Consider the following 23,558-nt stretch of genomic DNA (forward strand, 5'->3'; position numbering starts at 1 on the left):
TTAACTATTTCATTTCCCATATTAGGGAAGTTTTCAACTATAATCTCTTCAAATATTTTCTCAGTCCCTTTCATTTTCTCCTCTTTTTCTGGGACCCCTATAATTCGTATGTTGGTGCATTTAGTGTTGTCCCAGCGGTCTCTGAGGCTGTCCTCAGTTCTTTTCATTCTTTTTTATTTATTCTGCTCTGCAGCAGTTATTTCCACTATTTTATCTTCCAGGTCACTTATCTGTTCTTCTGCCTCAGTTATTCTGCTATTGATCCCTTCTAGAGTATTTTTAATATCATTTATTGTGTTGTTCATCGTTGCTTGTTTCCTCTTTAGTTTTTCTAGGCCCTTGTTAAATGTTTCTTGCATTTTCTCTATTCTATTTCCAAGATTTTGGATTATCTTTTCTATCATTATTCTGAATTCTTTTTCAGGTAGACTGCCTATTTCCTCTTCATTTGTTAGGTCTGTTGGGTTTTTACCTTGCTCCTTCATCTGCTGTGTGTTTTTCTGTCTTCTCATTTTGCTTATCTTACTGTGTTTGGGTTCTCCTTTTTGCAGGCTGCAGGTTCGTAGTTCCCGTTGTTTTTGGTGTCTGTCCCCAGTGGCTAAAGTTGGTTCAGTGGGTTGTGTAGGCTTCCTGGTGGAGGGGACTAGTGCCTGTGTTCTGGTGGATGAGGCTGGATCTTGTCTTTCTGGTGGGCAGGTCCAGGTCTGGTGGTGTGTTTTGGGGTGTCTGTGGCCTTATTATGATTTTAGGCAGCCTCTCTGCTAATGGGTTGGGTTGTGTTCCTGTCTTGCTAGTTGTTTGGCATAGGGTGTCCAGCACTGTCACTTGCTGGTCGTTGAGTGAAGCTGGGTTTTGGCGTTGAGATGGAGATATCTGGGAGATTTTCTCCGTTTGATATTACATAGAGCTGGGAGGTCTCTTGTGGACCAGTGTCCTGAAGTTGGAAAGAAAGAGAGAAAGAGAGAGAGAGAGAGAAAGAGAGAGAGAGAGAGAGAGGAGAAAGAGAAAGAGAAAGAAAGAAAGAGAGAAAGAAAGGAGATAAAACAAAGATAAAATAAAGTTATTAAAATAAAAAATAATTATTAAGAAAAAATTTTTAAGTATTCAAAAAAAAAAAAAAAAAACGGAGGGACAGAACCCTAGGACAAATGGTGAAAGCAAAGCTATACAGACAAAATCTCACACAAAAGCATACAAATACACACTCACAGAAAGAGGAAAGGGGGAAAAATAATATACTGGCTCCCAAAGTCCACCTCCTCCATTTGGGATGATTCGTTGTCTATTCAGGTATTCCACAGATGCAGGGTACATCAAGTTGATTGTGGAGCTTTAATCCGCTGCTCCTGAGGCTGCTGGGAGAGATTCCCCTTTCTCTTCTTTGTTCGCACAGCTCCCGGGGTTCAGCTTTGGATTTGGCCCCGCCTCTGCGTGTAGGTCGCCGGAGGGCGTCTGTTCTTCGCTCAGACAGGACGGGGTTAAAGGAGCCACTGATTCCGGGGCTCTGGCTCACTCAGGCCCGGGGAAGGGAGGGGTGTGGAGGCGGGGCGAGCGTGCGGCGGCAGAGGCCGGCGTGACGTTGCACCAGCACGAGGCGCGCCCGTGCGTTCTACGGGGGAAGTTGTCCCTGGATCCCGGGACCCCGGCAGTGGCGGGCTGCACAGACTCCCGGGAGGGGAGGTGTGGATAGTGACCTGCGCTCGCACACAGGCTTCTCGGCGGCGGCAGCAGCAGCCCCAGCGTCCCACGCCCGTCTCTGGGGTCTGCGCTTTTAGCCACGGCTCGCGCCCGTCTCTGGAGCTCCTTTAAGCAGCGCTCTGAATGCTCTCTCCTCGCGCACCAGGAAACAAAGAGGGAAGAAAACGTCTCTTGCCTCTTAGGCAGGTCCAGACTTTTCCCGGACTCCCTCCCGGCCAGCCGTGGCGCACTAACCCCCTTCAGGCTGTGTTCACACCGCCAACCCCAGTCCTCTCGCTGCGCTAGGACCGAAGCTCGAGCCTCAGCTCCCAGCCCCGCCCTCCCCGGCAGGCAAGCAGACAAGCCTCTCGGGCTGGTGAGTGCTGGTCGGCACCGATCCTCTGTGCGACTATCTCTCCGCTTTGCCCTCCGCACCCCTGTGGCTGCGCTCTCCTCCGCGGCTTCGAAGCTTCCCCCTCCGCCACCCGCAGTCTCCGCCCGCGAAGGGGCTCCTAGTGTGTGGAAACCTTTCCTCCTTCACGGCTCCTTCCCACTGGTGCAGGCCCCGTCCCTGTGCTTTTGTCTCTGTTTTTTCTTTTTTCTTTTGCCCTACCCAGGTACGTGGGGACTTTCTTGCCTTTTGGGAGGTCTGAGGTCTTCTGCCAGCGTTCAGTAGGTGTTCTGTAGGAGCTGTTCCACGTGTAGATGAATTTCTGGTGTATGTGTGGGGAGGAAGGTGATCTCCGCGTCTTACTCTAACGCCATCTTCCTCAACTCCTCCAGTATATTCGTTTTTAAAATTCATTTTGAGTGATTTCTTGAAAGGATGGGTTTGGTACTAATTTACATCCCATAGTATTAACATACTTCCTCAATTCTTAGATGCCTAAATTTTTTTTTACATTTCTAAAATTGGAATGGGCCGTACAATAAATGTCGAAAGAAACTTGCCAGCCTTTCTTTTTTTCTCCAAACACTGATGTTAAATGATGGTCTCCTTAACTCCCAATCGCCTTAAAATAGAGGCGGTACATAGAACAAGGCTCTTTGTCTCCGTTAACTTTCTCAAGGCTTGAGGTGACCAAGAACTAATAATAAAGCATTCTCCTCTAATAATCTAAGCAAGGAATTATGTGGATGTGGGCATGATGGTTGTCTGTGATTCTTTTCCATTTTCTCCCACTAGATCTTTCTGACTCACCACACTGATTCCCCCTAAGAGAACAGAGGGCTGGCCTGAGCCTCCTTCCCTGAATCCCATTTCTCAGAGGTTAGGCCACATCTCGCCTACTGGTGGATGACTGGGTTGGTGCTCTTCGGGCAGAGGCTAGTGTGGTCACGGGCTGACCTGGGGACCCCTCCATCTTCTAGAGTATGTCTGTAGGGCCAGAACCAGGGAAATCCTAGCTCTTAGCTCCACACACTCATAGAAGGAGGACTCACGGGTGTCTGGGGGCAGAGGTTGTGAGTGGGCAAGGTGTTACCTAGCCGTCTCGTTGAATCATTGGCCTGAGAGCCTGAATTGCTGCTGCTTGTGGTTCATGAGCTTCTCAGCCCTTTTATCCCTAGCCTGTCTCCTGTACAGAAGGTGCAGCAGAATGTGAGCTTGAGCTGAGCAGAACTTCTTTTTAGAAGTCTGACAGGATCGTTTATGAAAACTTGCTGTCTTTTCCCATTCCTGAGAACGTCTCCAGTAAGATAATCCCATCAGAGGGTTATTTATAAAAAGCTGTGGCTACATTCCCACATCTGGCACAGTTTAACCCCGGTCAGAGATGACGATGCCGATGATGATTGTCATTAGGAAAAGTAAACCTTTTATGTCACAAAGCAAGGAAATTGAGACTATCTTTTTGTAATGCCATTCTTTCTTTCCCTATAGCTCTTGGGACCTGGTTCCTAGAATGTTTGTTTCAGAACTTGATAATGTAAGGTCACTTAAGTCAGGTCACCCATAAAACTCTCTTTTTGGAACAGACATATGCATACTAATATAATACTTTCTTGTATGTGTATTCCTAGTCCTGTAGATGTCAGGGTTGCAACATGTAACTTATCCCATTGTCCCAGCTACTTTCATGATCTGCAAATCCATGTAAGACCTTGGAGAACATGGGCAGGCTTTCAGGTCTCAGGCACTTCAGACGTGTGCTCGGTCCGCACCTCTCAAATTTGACCCCCAACATGCTTCCAAGAGGCAGAAGAGAGAGAACACATTCTACTGGTAGACGGGGGTGGGTTCTGGGACCACAGAGTGGTTTCTTGGTTTACGAACTAGTGGTACCTGGGACTTCTTTTGTCTATATAGAATTATATACCCTAAAATAGTACAGCTTGTCTGAATAAGCAGAACCGATCATCAAATAGTTTGTTTTTATCTCATTAGTGCCAGTGAAGTTCATGAATATCTTCCAACAGACAGCAAGGCACTGAGCCACGTTTTTGGATAGCACTTCGTTGTGAGAGCTTCACGAGGGGTTCAAGGAGATTATAAGGTTTTTAAAAAGAAGTCACTGTATAAATTATACCCTGTATCTCTTAACTAAGGAAAACTTAACTACCAGTGCCCAAATAGAAAATATAAAACATTTAAAATAAACCAACTCAGTTTTTGCTAAATCACATTGTGTGTGTGTGTGTTCTTTCCAGACATATGAAGATTCATGAGAAGGACCCCAGCAGCGCTACAGCTGCAGCCCCTCCGTCCCCACTGAAGCGCAGGCGGCTGTCCTCCAAAAGGAAACTGAGTCATGATACAGAGTCAGAGAAGGAAGACCCAGCGCCTGCTAAAAAGGTCCTCTCTGCCCCCAGCACAGACGTGCCTACCCCAGGGACTCTTGGCAGAAATCCCTCCAGCCTTTATTTTTGCAGTCTGGGGGCTTGGCGGACACCCATCCCAAGCTTCTAATCTCTGTTTCCCTGCACTGTTTCATAAGGTCTCTGTAGAAAAGTGTATCTGTTTGCTCTTCCTTTGTGAAAGGAAGAGCCCCCCGGCTGAGCCCACTGATGATTTGAGGAGCTTGTTTCATTGTTCCCAGGGTTTTTTGTTTCTCCAGCTAGAATGGAAGGTTCTACTAATTATTAGGGACTCTTTTGTCCTCACTCTTTTATTCCTGGTGCCTGGCAGGTACTAGGTGCTCCGTGAATATTTGTTGAATGGATGAGTGAGTTGAGGGTGGGTGGGTGGGTGCTGGTGTTTGGTGAGGTTTTGTTACATGAAACGTTGGTCAGTAGCATCCTTAATGCCTAGGAGGGAAGCGTCCTTTTCCTCCCAGATTCTGGATTTAGTGTCGACTTCTCTGAAACAAACCACGTGGGAGCCCTCCCTTGTGACTTAATGTTTCTTCTTTCCCCTAAGATGGTAGAGGACAGGCAGTCGGGTGACATGGAGAAGAAAGCTGATGAAGTGTTTCACTGCCCACTGTGTTTCAAGGAGTTCGTGTGCAAGTACGGGCTGGAGACCCACATGGAGACCCACTCAGATAACCCGCTAAGGTAGGAGAGAGGCTGGGACAGTCTTGTGCTCTGGGGGCGCCTCCTTGTGATGTGTGATGCAACTTACCTCCTGTTACTCCAGCCTGGGCTGTGAGGCCATTAGTGAGGCCGATCAGAGTGCTTGCGGGGGTGGAAGTGGGGCTGAGAGGGGTCAGAGCAGGTGGCTGCAGCCCCAGGAGGATTCACCAGCGCCACGGTGCTTCCTGCACTCCTGGCAGGGCCCCTGGGCGATCCCCATGAGCCCCCGCCCACGGGTAGCCTCCTAGCACCGGGCTTTGGGCAGCAGACACGTTTTCTTCACAGAAGGTGTTGCAGCCCAAATGGTCGTTAGGTGCGCCCGTGTGTGTGATAAGGACGGGGAGGGCAGATCAGGTGCTTGTGGGCATCTGGAATGGGCTGGTAGCACAGAAACCTAGGAAAGCATTTGGGGGCAAGACAGAGTTCTGTTGTGCAGGACACGGGACCCGAATGAAGCCTGTCGCAGTAGCAGCAAAGGTGGTGGTTCCGCTGGTCCAGGCTCCACATAGTTTTTCTGATTCTCATTGGTCCCAGGCGGACCTCCGGCAGAATTTGGGCCTGGGGTGGGGGGAGCTCAGCTTTCCTCCCTGACTTTCTTCCCTCCGTTTTTATCAGGCAGAAAGCCCTTTGTTCCTGCTGAGCAGGTACCCTCTTTCTCTCTGAAGCTGCTGCTGTATCATTTTTAAGGTGCTGTAGGGGAGCCTCTGGTATTGTGAGACTTGAAAGTAGCACGTCCTGGGAGGCACAGCTGAAGGTTCCCAAGGCAGAGGCCAGTGCATACGTGGTTGCAGCTTTGGGTTTCAGAAGACAGCTTGGGAGTGTAGAAATCTGGACATCTGTTTGTCTTACTCACCAATACATGGACCACATTTCCTTCTTGGGGGCACATGTTTGGTTGTGACCTAGGAGTGAAAAGGTCTGAGGCAGCTGAAGATGTTTGTGTTTGGGGAAAAGCCTAATTGTCCAGTAACATAAAGTCGTGTCAAATAATCATTATCCTTAATCACATTAGCTTGACATTTTTCCATTAGAGAGAAAAAAGAATTTATGGAGAGATTAAACTCTGAGCAATTGAAGTGCTAGAACATGTCTTTAGGTGACTGCCCCGTCTTGGGAAACTCCTGGATGTGACGGGCAGGCATGGACTGGTGGTCAGGACCCTGGGTCCCTGTCCCGCCTCTGCTCACATGGGGCCTGGACCAGCTGCATCTGAACCTCGAAGGAGAGCTGGACCAGATCGTCCTTGTGTTCTCTTTCAGGCCTGAAATTCTGTGACTCTGAAACCTGCCTCTTAACAGTTGTTCCTGTCTACCAAGAAAAAGCACTTGGCTCTTCCTTTTGTAGGCCCTGTCGTTCTGAGAGATTCAGGAACTTGACTTCATGGTTTCATTAACGTCCACAGCATCCCAGGATGCGGGCTGGTGGTGGGTGGTAACTATTGAAATAGTTCTCTAGATGCAGGACCTGAGCAAGCGGAGGTGAAGTTACCAGACAGACCTCATGTGGTGAGTCGTGGGCAGAGGCAGGAATAGCTGCTGCGACCCCCGACCCTCCGACCCCCGTCGGCGCTTCTGACCTGGCACGGCGGGGTGCCTGAGTCCACACACTGCTCCTCTCTGGGTTCCTCCCTAGGTTTTCTTTCACTTTGTGTTTTATTCTGTGATCAGATACCATCTTAGGAACTACCCATTTGCCCTCTTCTAGATGATTCTGTCCGACAGGGAAAATCACTTAACTCTCAAGAGAGATTTCTGGGCAGCTGGAGCCTGCACAGCACAGTGTATAGCAGTGATAGAGGAGGATCAGGTGTCCCCTTCTTTAGTGCTGGCCGGCACCAGGGCGTGGGCGCTCCTGGAGCGGGGCCTTCTGGACAAGCACCTAATCTGGGGGCAGGCTGGGCTGGCTACTTGGAGAACATGGAGACGGGAATCGCCTTGGACACTGGTTCACTGTTTTACATGATTTGGTGCATAATTCACTTGCCGTGACTCCAAGGCTGTGAAGTTAAACCTCAGGTCCACCCTTGCCCACTTGGTAACAGCATCCTTTGTTTGGGGAGGGTGGACCGGAGGAGTTCTGAGCCTGGTGGAGGGCTCGGCCCCTCCCGGCAGTGGCGTGAGAAGAGGTTGCCTTGCATCCATGATGGGGGGCAAGCATGCCATCCCCTGTCTGGTGGCTGTTGCTGTGTGGGTGGGTCTTGTGTCTGGGAACCAAAGGAGTTAATTACAGAACATAGTTAATTTCCCTTCTCTCCCCTCTGCTCTGCCCTCCACATAATGGCCTGCTATCAGAGGATGCCATGGGGACAGGCATGAGCCGGCAGGGCCCAGCCAGGCAGTGAACTGTGACAGTAGCTAGTGGGAGAGACTGCTTGTTAACCCAGAGCTAAAATAGGCACCAACTCTATTTGCAAACCCCAAAGGCAGCAGAACCACAGTGGGATGCTACCAGTTTAGACAGAAAGTTTATAACTCGAAACAGCTGTTGGCTTCTTTCTCTCCCTCTCCTGCCCTTACCGCCCACCCCCAAAGCTGGCAAGGTGCCCGTTGTTCCTTAATAAAAAGCATTGGAAATCCAAACTCATGTAAACGCCGAGGCCTTTCTCCTGCAGTGCCTTGTGTTTCAAGTTAACGAAGTGTAAGCGTAGAGCAAAAGGAAGACACAGACCACTGTAGTGATTCTGGCTCCGACTGTCGGGTTCGTTTTCGCCCTGGCGTGCCCAGACCCGCGGTGACTTGGCCCTTCCGTACAGCCCCCCAGACAGGAGAAGCAGAGGCTTTTTGGGAGCTGGCACTTGGGACTGGAGGTGACAGAGTGTTCAGTGAGCAGGTGGATGCAGAGAGGACATCCCTGTGTGAGGGTGGCTGGGTGTTGAATATCGTGCCTGGTTATAAGAATAGAACAGAGTAACAGGCTGTCCGCTGCCCTGAGTAAAGTTAGCTGGGAGGGAAGTCCAGGTCAGCACCCACCAGTGCAAACAGGAGGAGAGCCACAAGGGCCACCTTAAGTTTTCTAGAAGCCACATTCTGAAAAAGGAAGAAGAAATAGCGAAATTGATCATGCTTTGCTGAAATTGATCATGCTTTGCTGGTCTACTAATATATCCAAAATATAATGTCAGTACAGAAATCATCAGTGATGTGACTTACATTCTCATTCTCATACAGTCTTTGCCATCTGGTGTGTGGGGCATGATCGCAGCCCATTTCAATTGGAAGAGGCACATTCCAAGCCCCCAGCAGCCCATGTGTAGGTGCGAGCCTAGGACAAGCCCACCTGTAGCTGGGAGGGCTTTGTCTCAGACCCCGCCTCCCCCATTTTGTGTCTGAATGACTAGTCTCTGGCTAATGGGGGCTGGGCTGGGCTGGGGGGACCTCTGGGTAGTCACGGTGGCACTGTGGCTGCAGCTGGGGGCGAAATTTGGCAAAAGTTATTGTATAATCTTATGTGTCTTCTTGATTAAAGGAGATAGGGTAATAAATAATTTTTAAATTAGTTCAGCTAAAATGTATCCGGCAAATGAATGAGTGCTTGTTGTGTGCCAGGCCCTTGACCAGACTTAAGAAAAAAGCGGTGACAGTGGAGACAGGGCCCCTCGAGGGCTGTCAGCAAAAGAGTAAGAGCAATTATAATGGAGTGAAGTGGGTCAGTTCAGGGCCAGACAGGCCAGCAGCCTCTTGTCCAAGCAGAGGGAGCCAGGGAGCCGGATAGGTTGGCGGAAAGCTTCCCACGGCATTTTACATTGGATGCTGGGGCCCTTGCCCGGGGCAGGCCCTCCTCAGTCCAGTCCAGTTACCCATCCTAGTTGTCTGTGAGGAAAATCTTATGGTAATGCCCTTAAATCTACATGGGGAGTTGGAACGTGGGGACCTGAGTGGGCTCTGCGGGCACGGGGCGGCACGGAGAGGAGGGCAGGTGCCCACAGGCATGGAGGGCGGGCTGCCAGAGGTGGGGAGAGTCACCAGGACCGCCTTCTTCTGGATTCTCAAGTGTTCCAGGGAACGTTCGACTGCCTGCCCTGCACCCCATCCCCCCTCGACACTCCCGTCACCTGCAGGGAGACCCTGAGACTGACTGACATGGCGCTGGTCCCACACTTGTTAGTTAAATGTCATCCTAAAAATAGGGAGAGGGTATAACAAAATACTCTTCAGCATCTCGTATAAGAGCCCCAGGGGTCTGAGGCTCAGCCAGGTGGAGGGCAGATTTAAAACGATGCTGGGGGCTGAGGGAGGAGAAGATCCGCCCCCCGACTGGCCGGAAGCTGGAGGCCTCTGTCCGGGCGGCCCCTCCCCACCCTGCCCAGGGGCCTCTCAGCCATGTGGAGTGGGCACTGCCGCCGGCTTCTGGGCTCACCCCAGCCGCCCGTTGAGCAGTCCCTGGACCTGCCCGGCTTCCCGCTGCGTTGCTTCGGTCGAACAGACCTAGCAGGGCGTCGGGACGCAGTGTGCAGCCCGGCGGATTCCTGGGCGTGGGGAGGGCAGGCTGCCCCTGGCCAGGGCCCTCTCACAGGCCGTCACCGTTGCTCCCAGCAACTGGGAGAGATTAGTGCAGCTGTTGGCTGTCAGCTCTGCGGCTGGGAAGCGGGGGGAGGGCAGGGAGGGTGGGCACCCGGGGAGAGGAGTGTCTGAACCGGGCGGGGCTCTGAAGAGAAGCTGTTTGCACTCACCCCTCTTGCCTCCATAGACAGAACAGAGAAAATGAAGCCTGAAATCCCTTTAAAAAGGAATGTCAGTCCCTTGATAAAACACTGTAATGAGCAAGAAATTCAGTATCTCAAGGAAGCAACCAGGGTGACTGCCGCTTTCTCAGCAAGGTATTTCCCAGGTTCTGATGACAGGGCCGGGCCTGCTGCTGCTCCGGGAGTGTTGGGAAGACTCCCAGTTGAGCCACTGTCCAGGGCCCAGGCATTAAGGGTGTGACACGGGTTGTAGAAGGAGCTGGGACACCTGCAGGAACCATCCTCTGAACACACAGCGCAGCAGCTCAGTTTCCCCATCTGGAAAATGGACTTAGGGGCTGTGTGAGGATGAAGGGAGCACCCACAGTCCCCAGACTGTAACAAACAATCAATGAACATTTACTTCTGATACTATTATTTAGAACATGTGTTGTTTTTAATATTTTAACCCTTGCGACACTTAGAATTATGGGTTCGTGTCGCTCTCTGGGAATCCCATTCCAGTAAAATAGAGAAGGAAGCACGTTGCGGGGCTTCTCCAGGTACCATTTGCTTGACAGAGAACATGAAAGCAGTTTGGCCTTTAGTCTTTATCGTTGTAAATAGCCACTTTTATCTGATTTTGCTTTTGTAAAGACCGGGTAACTGAACGGCTGTTTACATTTGGTTTGAGTCCTGCCTCCCAAATGCTGTGATCCAGCTGTGCAGAAACCCAGATGATTAGAAGCTTGAAAAGTCCCGATACCTTTAAATTATAGAACCGCACATCATTTCCCTTAGATTGTTGGGGAAACCTGAGATTCTAAAGAAATGTGTTTCCTGATGTTTGAAATTTGCCAAAGCAGTCTTTCAAAAATATGTTTAGCATAGTGAAAAAAATTTTTTTAACCCTTTCTTGTGGCAGTGGGGGTCGTCTGTCTGTCCCTTAACTGGGAGACATGATAGAACAATGTGGAAGTAAGGGGTCACCAGATGATACAGTATTACTGTAGCAAACCCTGGGAGGAGTTATTCCCAGAATTGCTTAGCCACAAGGCTTAAAAAAAAATTTTTTTAAGCTTTTTGGTGGCCTTGTTTTCCATTTCTGTAGATGCTTTTGCTGGTGATTTTGCCTCCACATTTACCTTGGTTTGACTCAGTCTTCTGTGTGTGTGTGCGCGCGAGCTCCCCGCCATTGTAGATCCTTCAGGAAGGTTAGTTGGGAAACCCACTCTGGTTAGTGGTTACACGTTCCTTGTTTCATGGCTGATGCCTTTAATTGTGAGAGTTAGTCCTGCTAAGTCACTGTCAGCCCTACTGTGAGCTGCTCTGTTGACAGCTTCTTCCTGTACCCCGACTTCCTGCACAGTGCCCACGCCATTATAGCACGTGTATCATAGCACATTCCTACCCCAGCCCAGAATTCTGCAGTTGTCTTCTAAAAAGTAAATAAGAAGGAAGGGCACGTGTTGTAAAGAACGGCTTCCGTGGTGCCCTGCCCCACTGGGTGTGCCGAGGTACGTGTCAGCCCTCGATTCAGTGACTGTAAGATCCTGACGTTTGTTTTTTTGAGACTAGTCGTGGATCTGGGCATCAACAAGAACATCATTCATTTGCACTGAAGCCCTCTGAGAACTGAAAGGACAAAGCCCCAGCTAACCAAAGGAGGGTACTTCCTGGACCTCCCGGAGCTGCCTGGCCCATCCCTGGCCTGAGCTGTGGCTGGCAGGGTAGCTTCAAGATCAGTGCGGTTTGCCACTCCCAGGGAAGTCAGCCTTCTCTGACCGCGTTCGCAGTGTGCTCTTCCCGGTGAGGCCAACGTCAAGGCCAGAGCCCGTGTGCTGAGAGACTGTGTGAGCTTGTTTGATTCCTGAAGGAGAAGGGACAGGAGCAAGCACACGGTGAAGGTGCTCTGGGCTCACAGTGCCTCCCTCCAGCCCCAGCACTGGCAGCCCCCAGTCCTGCCAGCTGTTCCTCTGTATACCGGGGGCTGCAGTGGAAACTTGGCTCACTTCCCCGCCTGCTGCTGGGGGGCATTTCCCTCCCCGGGACCCCCCGCCCAGCCCCTCCTGTCTCTGCTAAACACCTCCCCAAGCCCTCTCAGTGACACTGCAGGTTCTGCCACAGCAGGCAGAGCAGATAAGCTGCAGACAGCTGCTTTTCCCCTCCGCTTCCAGAAGTTCCACCCCTGCACGGCCCCACACCTCAGCTCTTCCCTTACCACCCACCCCGAGTAAACTGAAGTGCTGGAGCCCCTGCCCCGGGAATAGGGCCGCCCTGAGGGAGGTGGAACCCTGCAGTTAGGGGAGCAGGACGCTCTCCCAGCACTCCGAACTAAACATGCTTCCTTTCTCATAGAAGCACTTGCTAACACGTGCTGGGATGCAAGTGTTTTCTGGGTGAAGTGGGCTCCGGTGAACTGCCTTGGGTACAGAAACACTGTTTCTGTGAGCAGAACGATTTGGGGCTCACATGTAGGTGATCCTCCTTCCGTAAGCCAAGGGCAGGCAGGATGTCCATATTGGCATTTATCCCTGCATTTCGTAAGTAAGCTCACCTTTACTTAAAATGTCCTTTAGAGTTTTTTCAAATGATGACTGTTTGTTTTCTTTACGGTAATCTATTTGAGTACGTGATTTAAAGAGAAAAAAAGAAAGTTTTGTTCTTAGAAGAGTGGGTGGAATCTTATTAGCTTCTTTAAACCCTACAGCTAGATACACTTTCCCCCATTAAATGCATTTATCTTACTGACAGCGAAAGTTAGTTTCCATTTGGAAAAGTTACCCTCAGTTTGCAACTTAAGGCCGTTTGGAAAAGTTACCCTCAGTTTGCAACTTAAGGCCATCTCCATTGCCAGAAAATCCGAAAGCAGCCTCTCGGATCCGTAAAATTTCCCCCTGGCACGTCGTCAGATCACTTGCAAAATGAAATCATCCTCCAGTCACTCTGCTGTGACTCTAAGTACAGTTCCACTCCGTCTAAATATTTTACAGTGTGCTGTTCACGAGTTCCTGGCAGGGTTGAAAGATCCCCCAAACCGGGGTCGAGGGGAAGAGTGGTGGGGACCACCCGATCCATGGCTGTGGCCTTAATGAAGGTGACAGACCGAAGCGAGGTTAGCAGATAGCCCCAGCTCAGCAGCCAGCAGCATCACCTGCAGATTTGCAGTGACCTCCACTGGACCTCAGGAGGAACCGAGTGTCTCTGCCTGACAAAGGCAATCTAAACGTCTCTGGGTGACGGTTTTCCACGACGGTTTCATTTAACGTCTGTCCGCAGGTAGAGGTCCAAGTGTGAGACGGGGGGCAGTGTTTTCTCCCATGAGGGTTCTTTCCTTCTTTTTAACCAGCCTCTTGATGTGCTTCTGAGTTCCAGGCAGATTTTTATTTTCTCTGCCACTTTTCAAGAAGTTTGTTTGTAAGATGATAGTCTATATCCTTTCAGAAGTGAAATAGGAGCGCCTTGATTGAAACCCTGTGGAAACAGAGGTGTGATGTGGTGGATGGAGGGCTCGTTTCAGGGCATTGGGAAGCTCTTGAGTGCGTGTGCGCGCAGGCTGCGGCTCCAGAAGGGAACGGGGGCGACGAGGAAGCACTAGAAGGAACACACGTCTCTCCCAGTGAGTCTCCAGATTAAACGGCAGCAGTGGAGAAGCTCTGCTGTTCTGTGGAGTTCTCGAGAGCGAAAGGAGAGAATACATCCTTTGGAAATTAAAATTCCATTTTTTCTGCATTTTTGTGTTTGCTGTAATTGCCAGGAAGTGGGTTATTCCTGATTTCTTTTTGTACCTAGTGCCATAAAATAATGGTTAAATTTGGTCTAGCACCTTGCAGTTCTCTGAGCATCTGGTTACCTGTTATTCACAGTAACTCTAAAGGTCCCCACATACAGATGAGAAAGAAAACGGAGCCTCATAGCAGGAAGGGAGGGAGCTCGCCCAGCCTTGTAGCTTTATTTGTTCATAAATTCGAGATCCTCTTGCTTGATTCTCACTAATTTATTTTCCACACTTGTCGGATGTAAGAGGCACCTGGTGTGCTTGCACACAGACAGATTCCTGGGTTCCTCCTCCCATTATTCTGATTCCAGTCCATCTGCAGTGGCCCCAGGCATCTGGTTTTGAACAAGGTCATGAGGAGATCCTTATCTCAGGCACGTTTGGGAAATTTTACGCAGCAGGCAGCTGAAATACAGATGAAACAAGTTGTCCAAGGTCACACACTCTGACTCCCCATTCCCAGCTGGGACTCCCTGGTCCCTGCGCCCTTCCCCCCACTGCTCCACACCTGCCTTGCTCGGAGGACACAGCCTGTGGTTGGTGCCAGGTAATTCTGCCACGTGTGTATGGAGCGCAAACTTGGTACCAGATACCAGCAATGGGAAGGGTTTGAAGGTGAATAAGAGAATGAAGGAGGTGGTCGATGTGTCTAGATAAATGGTGCAAACTCAGCGTTACTGAAAGTTCATGGCTACGACAGAAAGGCAGTAATCCTTATCGCCGCCTTCCGAGACACTCTCCACCCCCTTGTACAACCCACGCGTGACGCCCTCACGTGGAACACTCATGGCCAGCAGACTCTGCACTGATGCTGTAGTCTCAAAAGAGGAGGGTGTTCAGAAGGATCCCTGGGGCACAGAGGCAAAATAATGGGACTTTTCTTCACTCATCCTTTAAAATTTTCTATTTTTATATTTTATAATGTACCTGGTAGATTATATATGTGTGCATATGAATACATAAAGATACATAACACACACATTTATCCAACAGCAAGCCGATACGGGATAAAGGCTCAAAAACGTTTTAACTCTAAAGTTAGAAGCTCAAGGTTAAAAGCTCAAGAAGCGTGCAGCCCACTGCTCAGGCCCACCTGCTCACCTTCTGCAGTTGGCATGCAGGCTGCCGACGGTCAGTATTATTTCTCCCCAACCTGTTTATGTCAGTAATACTTGTAATTATTTGCTGTAATTTAATTAAATTTTCTGTAAGCCAGCGAAATATTGGTTTTTTTTTTTTTTTTTTTTTAAAGAACAGTCTGTGAAAACTAAGTTGGGCATACTTGCACATAACCCAGATTGGATGGGGTTTTGTTGTTGCTGTTGTTTGTTTGTTTGTTTTGCTGTCAAATTTAAGGTGGGCAAGACAGCTGTGAACAGTTGAAGAAACAATCATAAGAACCTAGGATGCTGCTTTAGTTTGGTTTGCAAAAATCTAAGTTCTTGCTCTACCTGAAAGCATCTAAAATCAGAAATCAAAGATGCTGTGTTATGAGTGTGAGTCACACAGTGATGACGACATGGATCTTCACTCAGTGGAGCTAGACTCAAACCTAAGTCCTTGGCCCCCAGAAAAGACGGGCGAGTTGAATGTGCAGTGGAGTCTTGTTACACAGTAGGTACGTTCCGTGAAGTCCCCACAGACAGAGAGTCAGTGGGCACTGAACCATTGTTCCTAGAGGAAACACAGGGTTAGTTTCCTGCAAGCCTCTGGTCACATTTTCATGAACTAATTGATACATAACCTTGTTTTATTAAGTGTGTTTCTGTTTAAAGACACTCTATGTAGTATATACTGTTGACTCATCAACATTGAACTCACAGCCGACAGCACTCTAGCTCACGCCTGAACGGAGCTCACCTAACACGCGTATTTTCTCCGCAAAGCACGTCACAGCCTTCTTGCTCTTGGTGACACTGGGTGGCACTTCAGCATTACACTTGGGGACCATTTTATTTTATTTTTTAAATTTATTTATTTTATTTATTTATTTTTGGCTGCGTTGGGTCTTCGTTGCTGCGTGGGCTTTTCTCTAGTGGTGGGGAGTGGGGGCTACTCTTCGTTGCGATGTGCGCAGGCTTCTCACTGCGGTGGCTTCTCTTGTTGTGGAGCACGGGCTCTAGGCGCGCGGGCTTCAGTAGTTGTGGCTCACGGGCTCTAGAGCGCAGGCTCAGTAGTTGTGGCGCACGGGCTTAGATGCTCCGCCGCATGTGGGATCTTCCCGACCCAGGGATCGAACCCGTGTCCCCTGCATTGGCAGACGGATTCTTAACCACTGCACCACCAGGGAAGCCCTTGGGGACCATGTTAAATAGCAGACTCATCAAGAAGCAGCACTAAAATGCTAGAAATGTGGCAGCACTAAAGAGACAGCGAAAAGGACACTTGTTGACCATAGAGCTGAAGCGAGAGGGCAGAGCGTCTCCTTGTCCAGCCCCAGCAGGGAACGCGTGCGTCAGGCAACTCGGATTCTTCCCGCTCTGTTCTCTGTTGCGTTGCCTGTCCAGGAACACACCGCGAGTATTGACTTGGGTTTACAAATAAATTTTGGCAAGTAGGCAAATTCACAAACACAGACTCCGCAGATAATGAGGATCAACTGAATATGTTTTAGGTTGAGTAAAATATTAAATGTGCGTGATTTTATTTTTAATGAGGGGGCCCCCCCACCCCACCCCTTTACCCACCTTTGATGAACGACCCTTTCTCTGCCAGGCGGAGTGAGCCCTGCTGTCTTCTGAGGGCGAGCGAGAACCAGGCCTCCGCTTCCATTGTGATGGGGTGATCACACACTGGCTGGGTTGCTAGGATGAATTGAGCTTAAGTATTTGTTGCAATGTCCCAATGCTGGTAAAAATTAATTATAAACACTTTGCAAATATTCTGCACAAAATATATGTCGTCAGTGCTAGTTGTTAACTCGAGAAGAGTGAGTCGTCACGGACATCAGGTGGGAAATGCCTGAGGGCCCACTGGGTGGCAGCTCCCTGCTGCCTTTGCACTTGTCCTTTCTTTCTTAACCTCCTCTCAGCCTCACCTTTCAGGGAAGGCACAGACCAGCTTCCAGACAGTTCCCCGAACTTCACCTGCTTGTGGCCCAGACAGGACAGAGGGGAAGAGGAAGAGGTGCAGGGAGAGAAAATCTGAACAGTGCAAGGGATTGCGGGAAGCAGGGCCGGGGAGAGACGGAAGGTGCGCTGTGCAGGCCCACGGCATGAGAACTTTCCAAACCTATAGGCGTCTGGGTTCTCTGCGGCCATCCCTGCCCAGAGCCTTTATCACAGTCTGTGAGCTTAACCAGAAGTCCCTCAAAAGGGGTTTGTGTTTTGAGTGGCTTGTGGGAACCCAGCATGCTAAATTTAATTGAATGATGACAGGAATCTCGGTGGCGGCGAGATGCGGGCGCGTCAGCAGGGGGAGGCAGGGTGTCGAGGAGGTGGGGACACAGGAGCACGCCTCTATGCCAGCCACGGCCCGGCACAGGGAGCACGGCTGCACATACTTGGCACTGGTCTTTCAGCGCTACACGTGAAGCCCAGCTGCTTCATGGGTGATGCCATTATCTCTTTGATTTCTAGAGAAGAATTTCAAAGCAAAAAAAGTTTCCATTAAGGTGTGTGCAGTGTAAGCGCAGTCAGGTCGCTGTACCCGTCTGTGCCCCAGATTCCTTCTCTGTGAGACAGGGATAAACCTGCCGTAGAGCTTTTGTGAGGGGCAGATGTGTTTGTACGTGTAAAGTAGTTGGAAAGAGGCGTGTATGTGTAAAGTAGTTGGAAAGAGGCGCTGTCCAGTGGGATTTCCTGCGATCCTGAGAATGCGCCAGGCCTGCACTGCCTGACGCGGCTGAGCCCGTGAGACGGGGCTCCTGTGACTAAGGACATTTTAATTCATTTAAATAGGGCTTTCATGGCCGCTGTATTCAGTGCAGGTCTAAAGGATGTGGGTGATGTCCTAATGATTGTTGGGTTTTTTTTGTTTGTTTGTTTGTTTTTTGCGGTACGCAGGCCTATCATTGTTGTGGCCTCTCCCGTTGCGGAGCACAGGCTCTGGACGCGCAGGCTCAGCGGCCATGGCTCACGGGCCCAGCCGCTCCGCGGCATGTGGGATCTTCCTGGACCGGGGCACAAACCCGTGTCCCCTGCATCGGCAGGCGGACTCTCAACCACTGTACCACCAGGGAAGCCCCTGATTGTTGGTTTTTAAGATGGCTCTCAGTGAAGACCTAGAAGGCGGCACTGGTGTGAAACATGGAGAAAACGGAGCCACTGTTAGAAAGTGGTGTTTGTCACACATCCATGTGGCCCAGGACGGGTCAGGTGTATGCAGTCATCTCTGAAGTGAAGCGTGATAGTCTTTCATCTTTCCGTGGACCACATTTGTAAGAGTCTTTCTAGGATAGGGAGATGGCTTCATGGTAGGTGAGGGTGGGAGTATGAACAGAGCTCACATTTTGTCTTTGCTTCTTCCTGGCTGTGTGACCTCCACACGTTGCTGAACATTTTCGAGCCTCGGTATTTTCCTCTGGAAAATGAAGACGAGAATGCCCACCCACCTGCCGGGTTGTGCGCTACCCCTGTGGGGTGCCCTCGCACCTAGCGTGGGCTCAGCATTCGGGAGCTCTGGTTATTTCTTAGATAGATGGTAGTAATAGCAGAATTGAATACATAATCGCTGTCACGTGCTACCAATTCAGTTGGAGGATTTGATTATCATTTTATCCCAGTCACATATCAGGGATGCTGACGTGACTGCTCCAGCTGCTGTGAAATCTGTGCTTTTTGGCTTCTAAACGTTTTGATAATCAGAATCCATGGAGCTGGGGGAGGGAAGTGTTCCCTCCACATCGTGGAACGCAGGTAAGAGCAAGTAGCCTCAGGTTCCCACCTCTCTGCTCTGTTCACACTTGGGCCGCCTGCAAAGACTGGGTATCCAGAGGCTGGTAGGACATACTTTTTTTTTTTAAGGGAGAGTCTTTTCTTGCTCACCATGAGGTGGCTGGCTTCTTGTGTCACATCCTTTTTATTTTGCTCCATTGAAATGAAGCAACAGAAAACACAATACGGCTAACGGACAGGTGGACGCCCCGGCATGGCCGCCTCCTTACGTCCTGTGTCTTCTTCCCGCAGATGTGACATTTGCTGCGTCACCTTCCGCACACACCGAGGACTGCTGCGCCACAACGCACTGGTCCACAAGCAGCTTCCCAGGGACGCAGTGGGAAGGCCCTTCATCCAGAACAACCCCTCCATCCCTGCCGGCTTCCACGACTTAGGCTTCACCGACTTCTCCTGTAGGAAGTTTCCTCGCATTTCTCAGGTATTCCGACTGGCCCATGAGTGGCAGCCACCTCCATAGTCCACACAGCTGGACTGAATTTCCTCACCTGAGGCTTCCTTTCCTTAAAATGCTGTCACTTGGTTTTCTTCTGTTTAATAGTACCTTTCTCTTGACATTCAGCTTGGCCCTTCCCATTTCATTGAGTTGTTGAGTTGATGAGGGTTGGCGGCCTTTTATTTTGTGTGCTGAATTTCATGTGAACTGGCGTATGAGTGTAGCTCATTGGTACTTTGCCATTTGGGGGCATTTGGGTTTAAAGTTGTGAATTGTTCATTACCCCACACAGCCCTAGGTGAATTGAATTTGTATTTTTAAAATATTTCTTTAATATTGACATCACAGCTAAATATTTCTAGTGTTGTAGCTTCTATTCAAATATTTTGGGTCAGTGTTAGCCTGAGCTGTATTTGTGCTCTGCTTATAAAACACCTGCTAAAACTACTTTGGAACCCACTTTTTTTCCAAATTTAAAAAAAATTGAGGTAGAAGATATCAACAGTGAAATTCTTCCATCACAGAAGCCCCAGACTCAGTGACTTATTCCACGTGTACATGACCATGTGCACACGTCCATGTGTGCACGTGCATATGCACATGTCCATGTGTGTACGCACCCATGTGTGTACGCTCATGTAGCCCCCTCCCCCATGGTGCCCCTTCCCAGGCAGCCTCCTCCCCCACAGTCACAGCGGAAGCCAGTTCTTCACTGATGGTGGTAGTTGCCATCAGTTAGGCTTGCAAGGCCCCCATTTTTAAAGAGAGGATTAATGCTACCTCTGTGGCGTTATTACTTAACCGTACTTCAGGGCTGCTCTGCCGAGACATCCTGGGGATTGGCATCATTCATCGAGCAGATGAATTCGTAAGATGCTTAGCTGGTTTCCTTACTCAGCCCGGGAGTTGGCGAGCAGGGGAAGGTGGGCACCCTATGTGCCATGGAGAAGGGCCGGGTGCCGGGGCAGCTGTGCCGCTTGGTGATCATTTCTAAATGCTCCTCTCTGTTCCCCTGCTTTCGCCCGCCCGGCTTCCATGCAGGCCTGGTGTGAAACGAACCTGCGCAGGTGCATCAGTGAGCAGCACCGCTTCGTCTGCGACACGTGCGACAAGGCCTTCCCCATGCTCTCCTCGCTCACCCTGCACAAGCAGACCCATGTATCTGCCGACCAGGGACGGGAACAGCTGCAGGCCAGGGCCCTGCCTGGTGACGCCCCCGACCAGAAGGTCTTCCTGGCCATGCTGGGCCTGCAGCACATCGAAGACGCCAGGCCTGCACTGGCCGAGGAGCCACTGCCGGATGACAACCAAGCAATACAGCTCCAGGCACTCAAGTGTCAGCTACCTCAGGACCCTGGCTGCACCAACTTGCTGAGTCTGTCTCCTTTCGAAGCTGCTTCCCTGGGCGGGTCTCTTACCGTCCTCCCGGCCACCAAGGAGAGCATGAAGCATCTGTCCCTGCAGCCCTTCCAGAAGGGCTTCATCATCCAACCTGACAGCAGTATTGTGGTCAAGCCCATCTCTGGGGAGTCGGCCATCGAGCTGGCGGACATCCAGCAGATCCTGAAGATGGCAGCCTCGGCCCCCCCTCAGATCAGTCTTCCGCCTCTGTCCAAGGCCCCCGCTGCCCCTCTACAGGCCATTTTCAAACACATGCCCCCTTTGAAGCCAAAGCCCCTGGTCACACCGCGGACGGTGGTGGCCACCTCCACGCCTCCACCCCTCGTCAACGCGCAGCAGGCCTCCCCGGGCTGCATCAGCCCCAGCCTGCCCCCGCCGCCGCTGAAGCTCCTCAGGGGCTCCGTGGAGGCGGCCTCCGACGCCCACCTGCCGCAGTCCCAGTCGGGGGCGCAGCCAAACACAGCCGCACAGCTCTTCCTGCAGCAGCCGCGCCTTGAGCTGCCGGGCCAGGCCGAGATGAAGACGCGGCTGGAGCAGGACAGCATCCTCGAGGCCCTCCTGCCCCTGAGCGTGGAGGCCAAAGTCAAGCAGGAGATCACGGAGGGGGACCTCAAGGCCATCATGACGGCCCCCGGCGGCAAGAAGACGCCGGCCATGCGCAAGGTGCTGTACCCCTGCCGCTTCTGCAACCAGGTGTTCGCCTTCTCGGGGGTGCTGCGCGCACACGTGCGCTCGCACCTGGGCATCTCGCCCTATCAGTGCAACATCTGCGACTACATCGCCGCCGACAAGGCCGCGCTCATCCGCCACCTGCGCACGCATAGCGGCGAGCGGCCCTACATCTGCAAGATCTGCCATTACCCCTTCACAGTCAAGGCCAACTGCGAGCGGCACCTGCGCAAGAAGCACCTCAAGGCCACACGCAAGGACATCGAGAAGAACATCGAGTACGTGACCAGCAGCGCGGCCGAGATGGTGGACGCCTTCTGCTCCCCAGACACGGTGTGCCGGCTGTGCGGCGAGGACCTCAAGCACTACCGCGCCCTCCGCATCCACATGCGCACGCACTGCGGCCGCGGCCTGGGCGGCTGCCCCAAGGCCCGCAAGCCCTTCGAGTGCAAGGAGTGCAGCGCCGCCTTCTCGGCCAAGCGCAACTGCATCCACCACGTCCTCAAGCAGCACCTGCACGTGCCGGAGCGTGACATCGAGAGCTACGTCCTGGCGGCCGACGGCCTGGGCCCCGCCGACGCGCCCACCGAGGCCCCGGGCAGGGTGGAGGAGGGCGGCGCCGCCCTGGGCGAGCGCAAGCCCCTGGCCGCCTTCCTGGAGCCCCAGAACGGCTTCCGTCACGGGGCCCCCGCCCAGCCGCTGCCCCCGCACGTCGCGGTCAAAGTGGAGCCCGCCAGCAACTTCGCGGGGGACTTCAACGAGCCCCTGGACTTCTCCCAGAAGGGCCTGGCCCTGGTCCAAGTGAAGCAGGAGAACTCGGCCTCCTTCCTGAACCCTTCCGCCTCGGCCCCGTACGACTGCTCCATGGAGCCCATCGACCTGTCCATCCCCAAGAGCTTCAGGAGAGGAGACGAGGACGCGGCCGCTCCCGGGGAAGCCAAGAAGCCTGAGCAGGAACCCGCGAGCAACGAGCAGGCCTCTCCCTGTCCACCAGCCTGCCCCAGCCTGCCGGTGACCCTGGGCCCCAGCGGGGTCCTGGAAAAGCCCGTGGCCCCCGTAGCGGCGGCCTCTGCCGCCAGCACTCCGGAAGCCCCGGCTCCGCCCCTGCAGGGCTCCGTTCAACTCGCTGTGCCCATCTATTCCTCAGCCCTGGTCAACAGCTCCCCACTCTTGGGCAACTCCACCCTCATAAGCAGCCCAGCCTTGCTGCGGCCGCTGCGCCCCAAGCCCCCCCTGCTTTTGCCAAAGCCCCCCGTGACAGAAGAGCTGCCCCCGCTGGCCTCCATCGCCCAGATCATCTCATCCGTGTCCTCGGCCCCCACCTTGCTGAAAACCAAGGTGGCTGACCCGGGGCCCACGAGCACTGGCAGTAACGCTGCAGCTGCAGACGTTGTAGGGGGCGCCGTCTCCAAAGCCACCACCGATGTCGCCAGCAGGAAGAGATCCAGTGACTCCCCCCCTGCTGCCCCCAGCCCAGAGGCAGCCTCGCCCCCTGAGCAGGGACCAGCTGGCGTGTCAAAGAAGAGGGGCCGGAAAAGGGGGACGAGGAGCCGGCCGCGCACCAGCGGCGGGGTGGACCTGGACTCCAGCGGGGAGTTCGCCAGCATCGAGAAGATGCTGGCTACGACGGACACCAACAAGTTCAGTCCGTTCCTGCAGAGCGCAGAGGACGACGCTCAGGACGAGGTGGCCGCAGACCACAGCGGGCCCAGCGATGAGGAGCAGGGCAGCCCCCCGGAGGACAAGTTGCCGAGGGCAAAGCGCAACTCCTATGCCAGCTGCCTGCAGAAGATCAACTGCCCCCACTGCCCCCGGGTCTTCCCCTGGGCCAGCTCCCTGCAGAGGCACATGCTCACGCACACGGGTAAGAGGGCCGGGCAGGCTGTGGCCCAGCCGCCGGGCTGAGGGGCAGCCACGGGCGGGGTCGAAGGAGGGGCCCTCTTCCCGCCTCCCCATTCCTAGCTTCTCTTCCTCCTCAGTCTCAGAAGCAGGGGCTTGCCTGCTGGAGCCAAGAGTTTTTCCCTGTGTGCTCGTATAACCAGAATGGCCTGTTTCCGTTGGCTGGGCCTCCGAGGGCTGCTGGTGAAGGGAAGGGTCAGGCAGGGTGTTTTTAGGTGAGATGGTCTTGGGCCATCGCATCCCTCACGTGGTCGAGGCATTATCTGCTTGGTTGAGGCATTATCATCTACTTGGTTATGCACAGGAGGCAGCTAGGGGAACCGGGACTTTGGCAGAAGAATTTGCATTCAAGGCAGCTTTTAAAATTGCAGACGTTCTGTGAAGTTCTTTTGACTGCTGTGTATTCATAAAGGGAAATAGTGCAAATTCTGCAGTTACCTTCCAGTTCACTAAGGCGATTACCTCTTCCCCTGTCCATCGTGAGCGTCAGTGACAGAGTAGCTTTAGAATTTAAAGAATTTTGTATCTATACTAAAGTCGTTGGCTGTTGCAGAGAGAAACACGCAAATATAATTATTCTAAGTAACAGACTTAAGTTGCCAAAAAGATATCCCCAAAGTATTTTTCAAA

General features: G+C 52.0%; 1 protein-coding gene across 2 annotated transcripts in view; it reads left to right on the forward strand.

Annotated features, from left to right (window-relative positions):
• RREB1 (ras responsive element binding protein 1) overlaps positions 1-23,558 on the forward strand; it is a 137,172-nt gene that overhangs the window by 99,197 nt on the left and 14,417 nt on the right. For both annotated transcript variants that reach the window (XM_060109289.1, XM_060109291.1), the window contains exons 7-10: positions 4,327-4,471; positions 5,036-5,172; positions 18,755-18,944; positions 20,001-22,893. In XM_060109289.1, the coding sequence (XP_059965272.1) occupies positions 4,327-4,471; positions 5,036-5,172; positions 18,755-18,944; positions 20,001-22,893 (3,365 nt within the window). The remainder of the gene's footprint in view (positions 1-4,326; positions 4,472-5,035; positions 5,173-18,754; positions 18,945-20,000; positions 22,894-23,558) is intronic.

Source organism: Mesoplodon densirostris, chromosome 10, assembly GCF_025265405.1.
Source record: "Mesoplodon densirostris isolate mMesDen1 chromosome 10, mMesDen1 primary haplotype, whole genome shotgun sequence".
Lineage (NCBI taxonomy): Eukaryota > Metazoa > Chordata > Mammalia > Artiodactyla > Ziphiidae > Mesoplodon > Mesoplodon densirostris.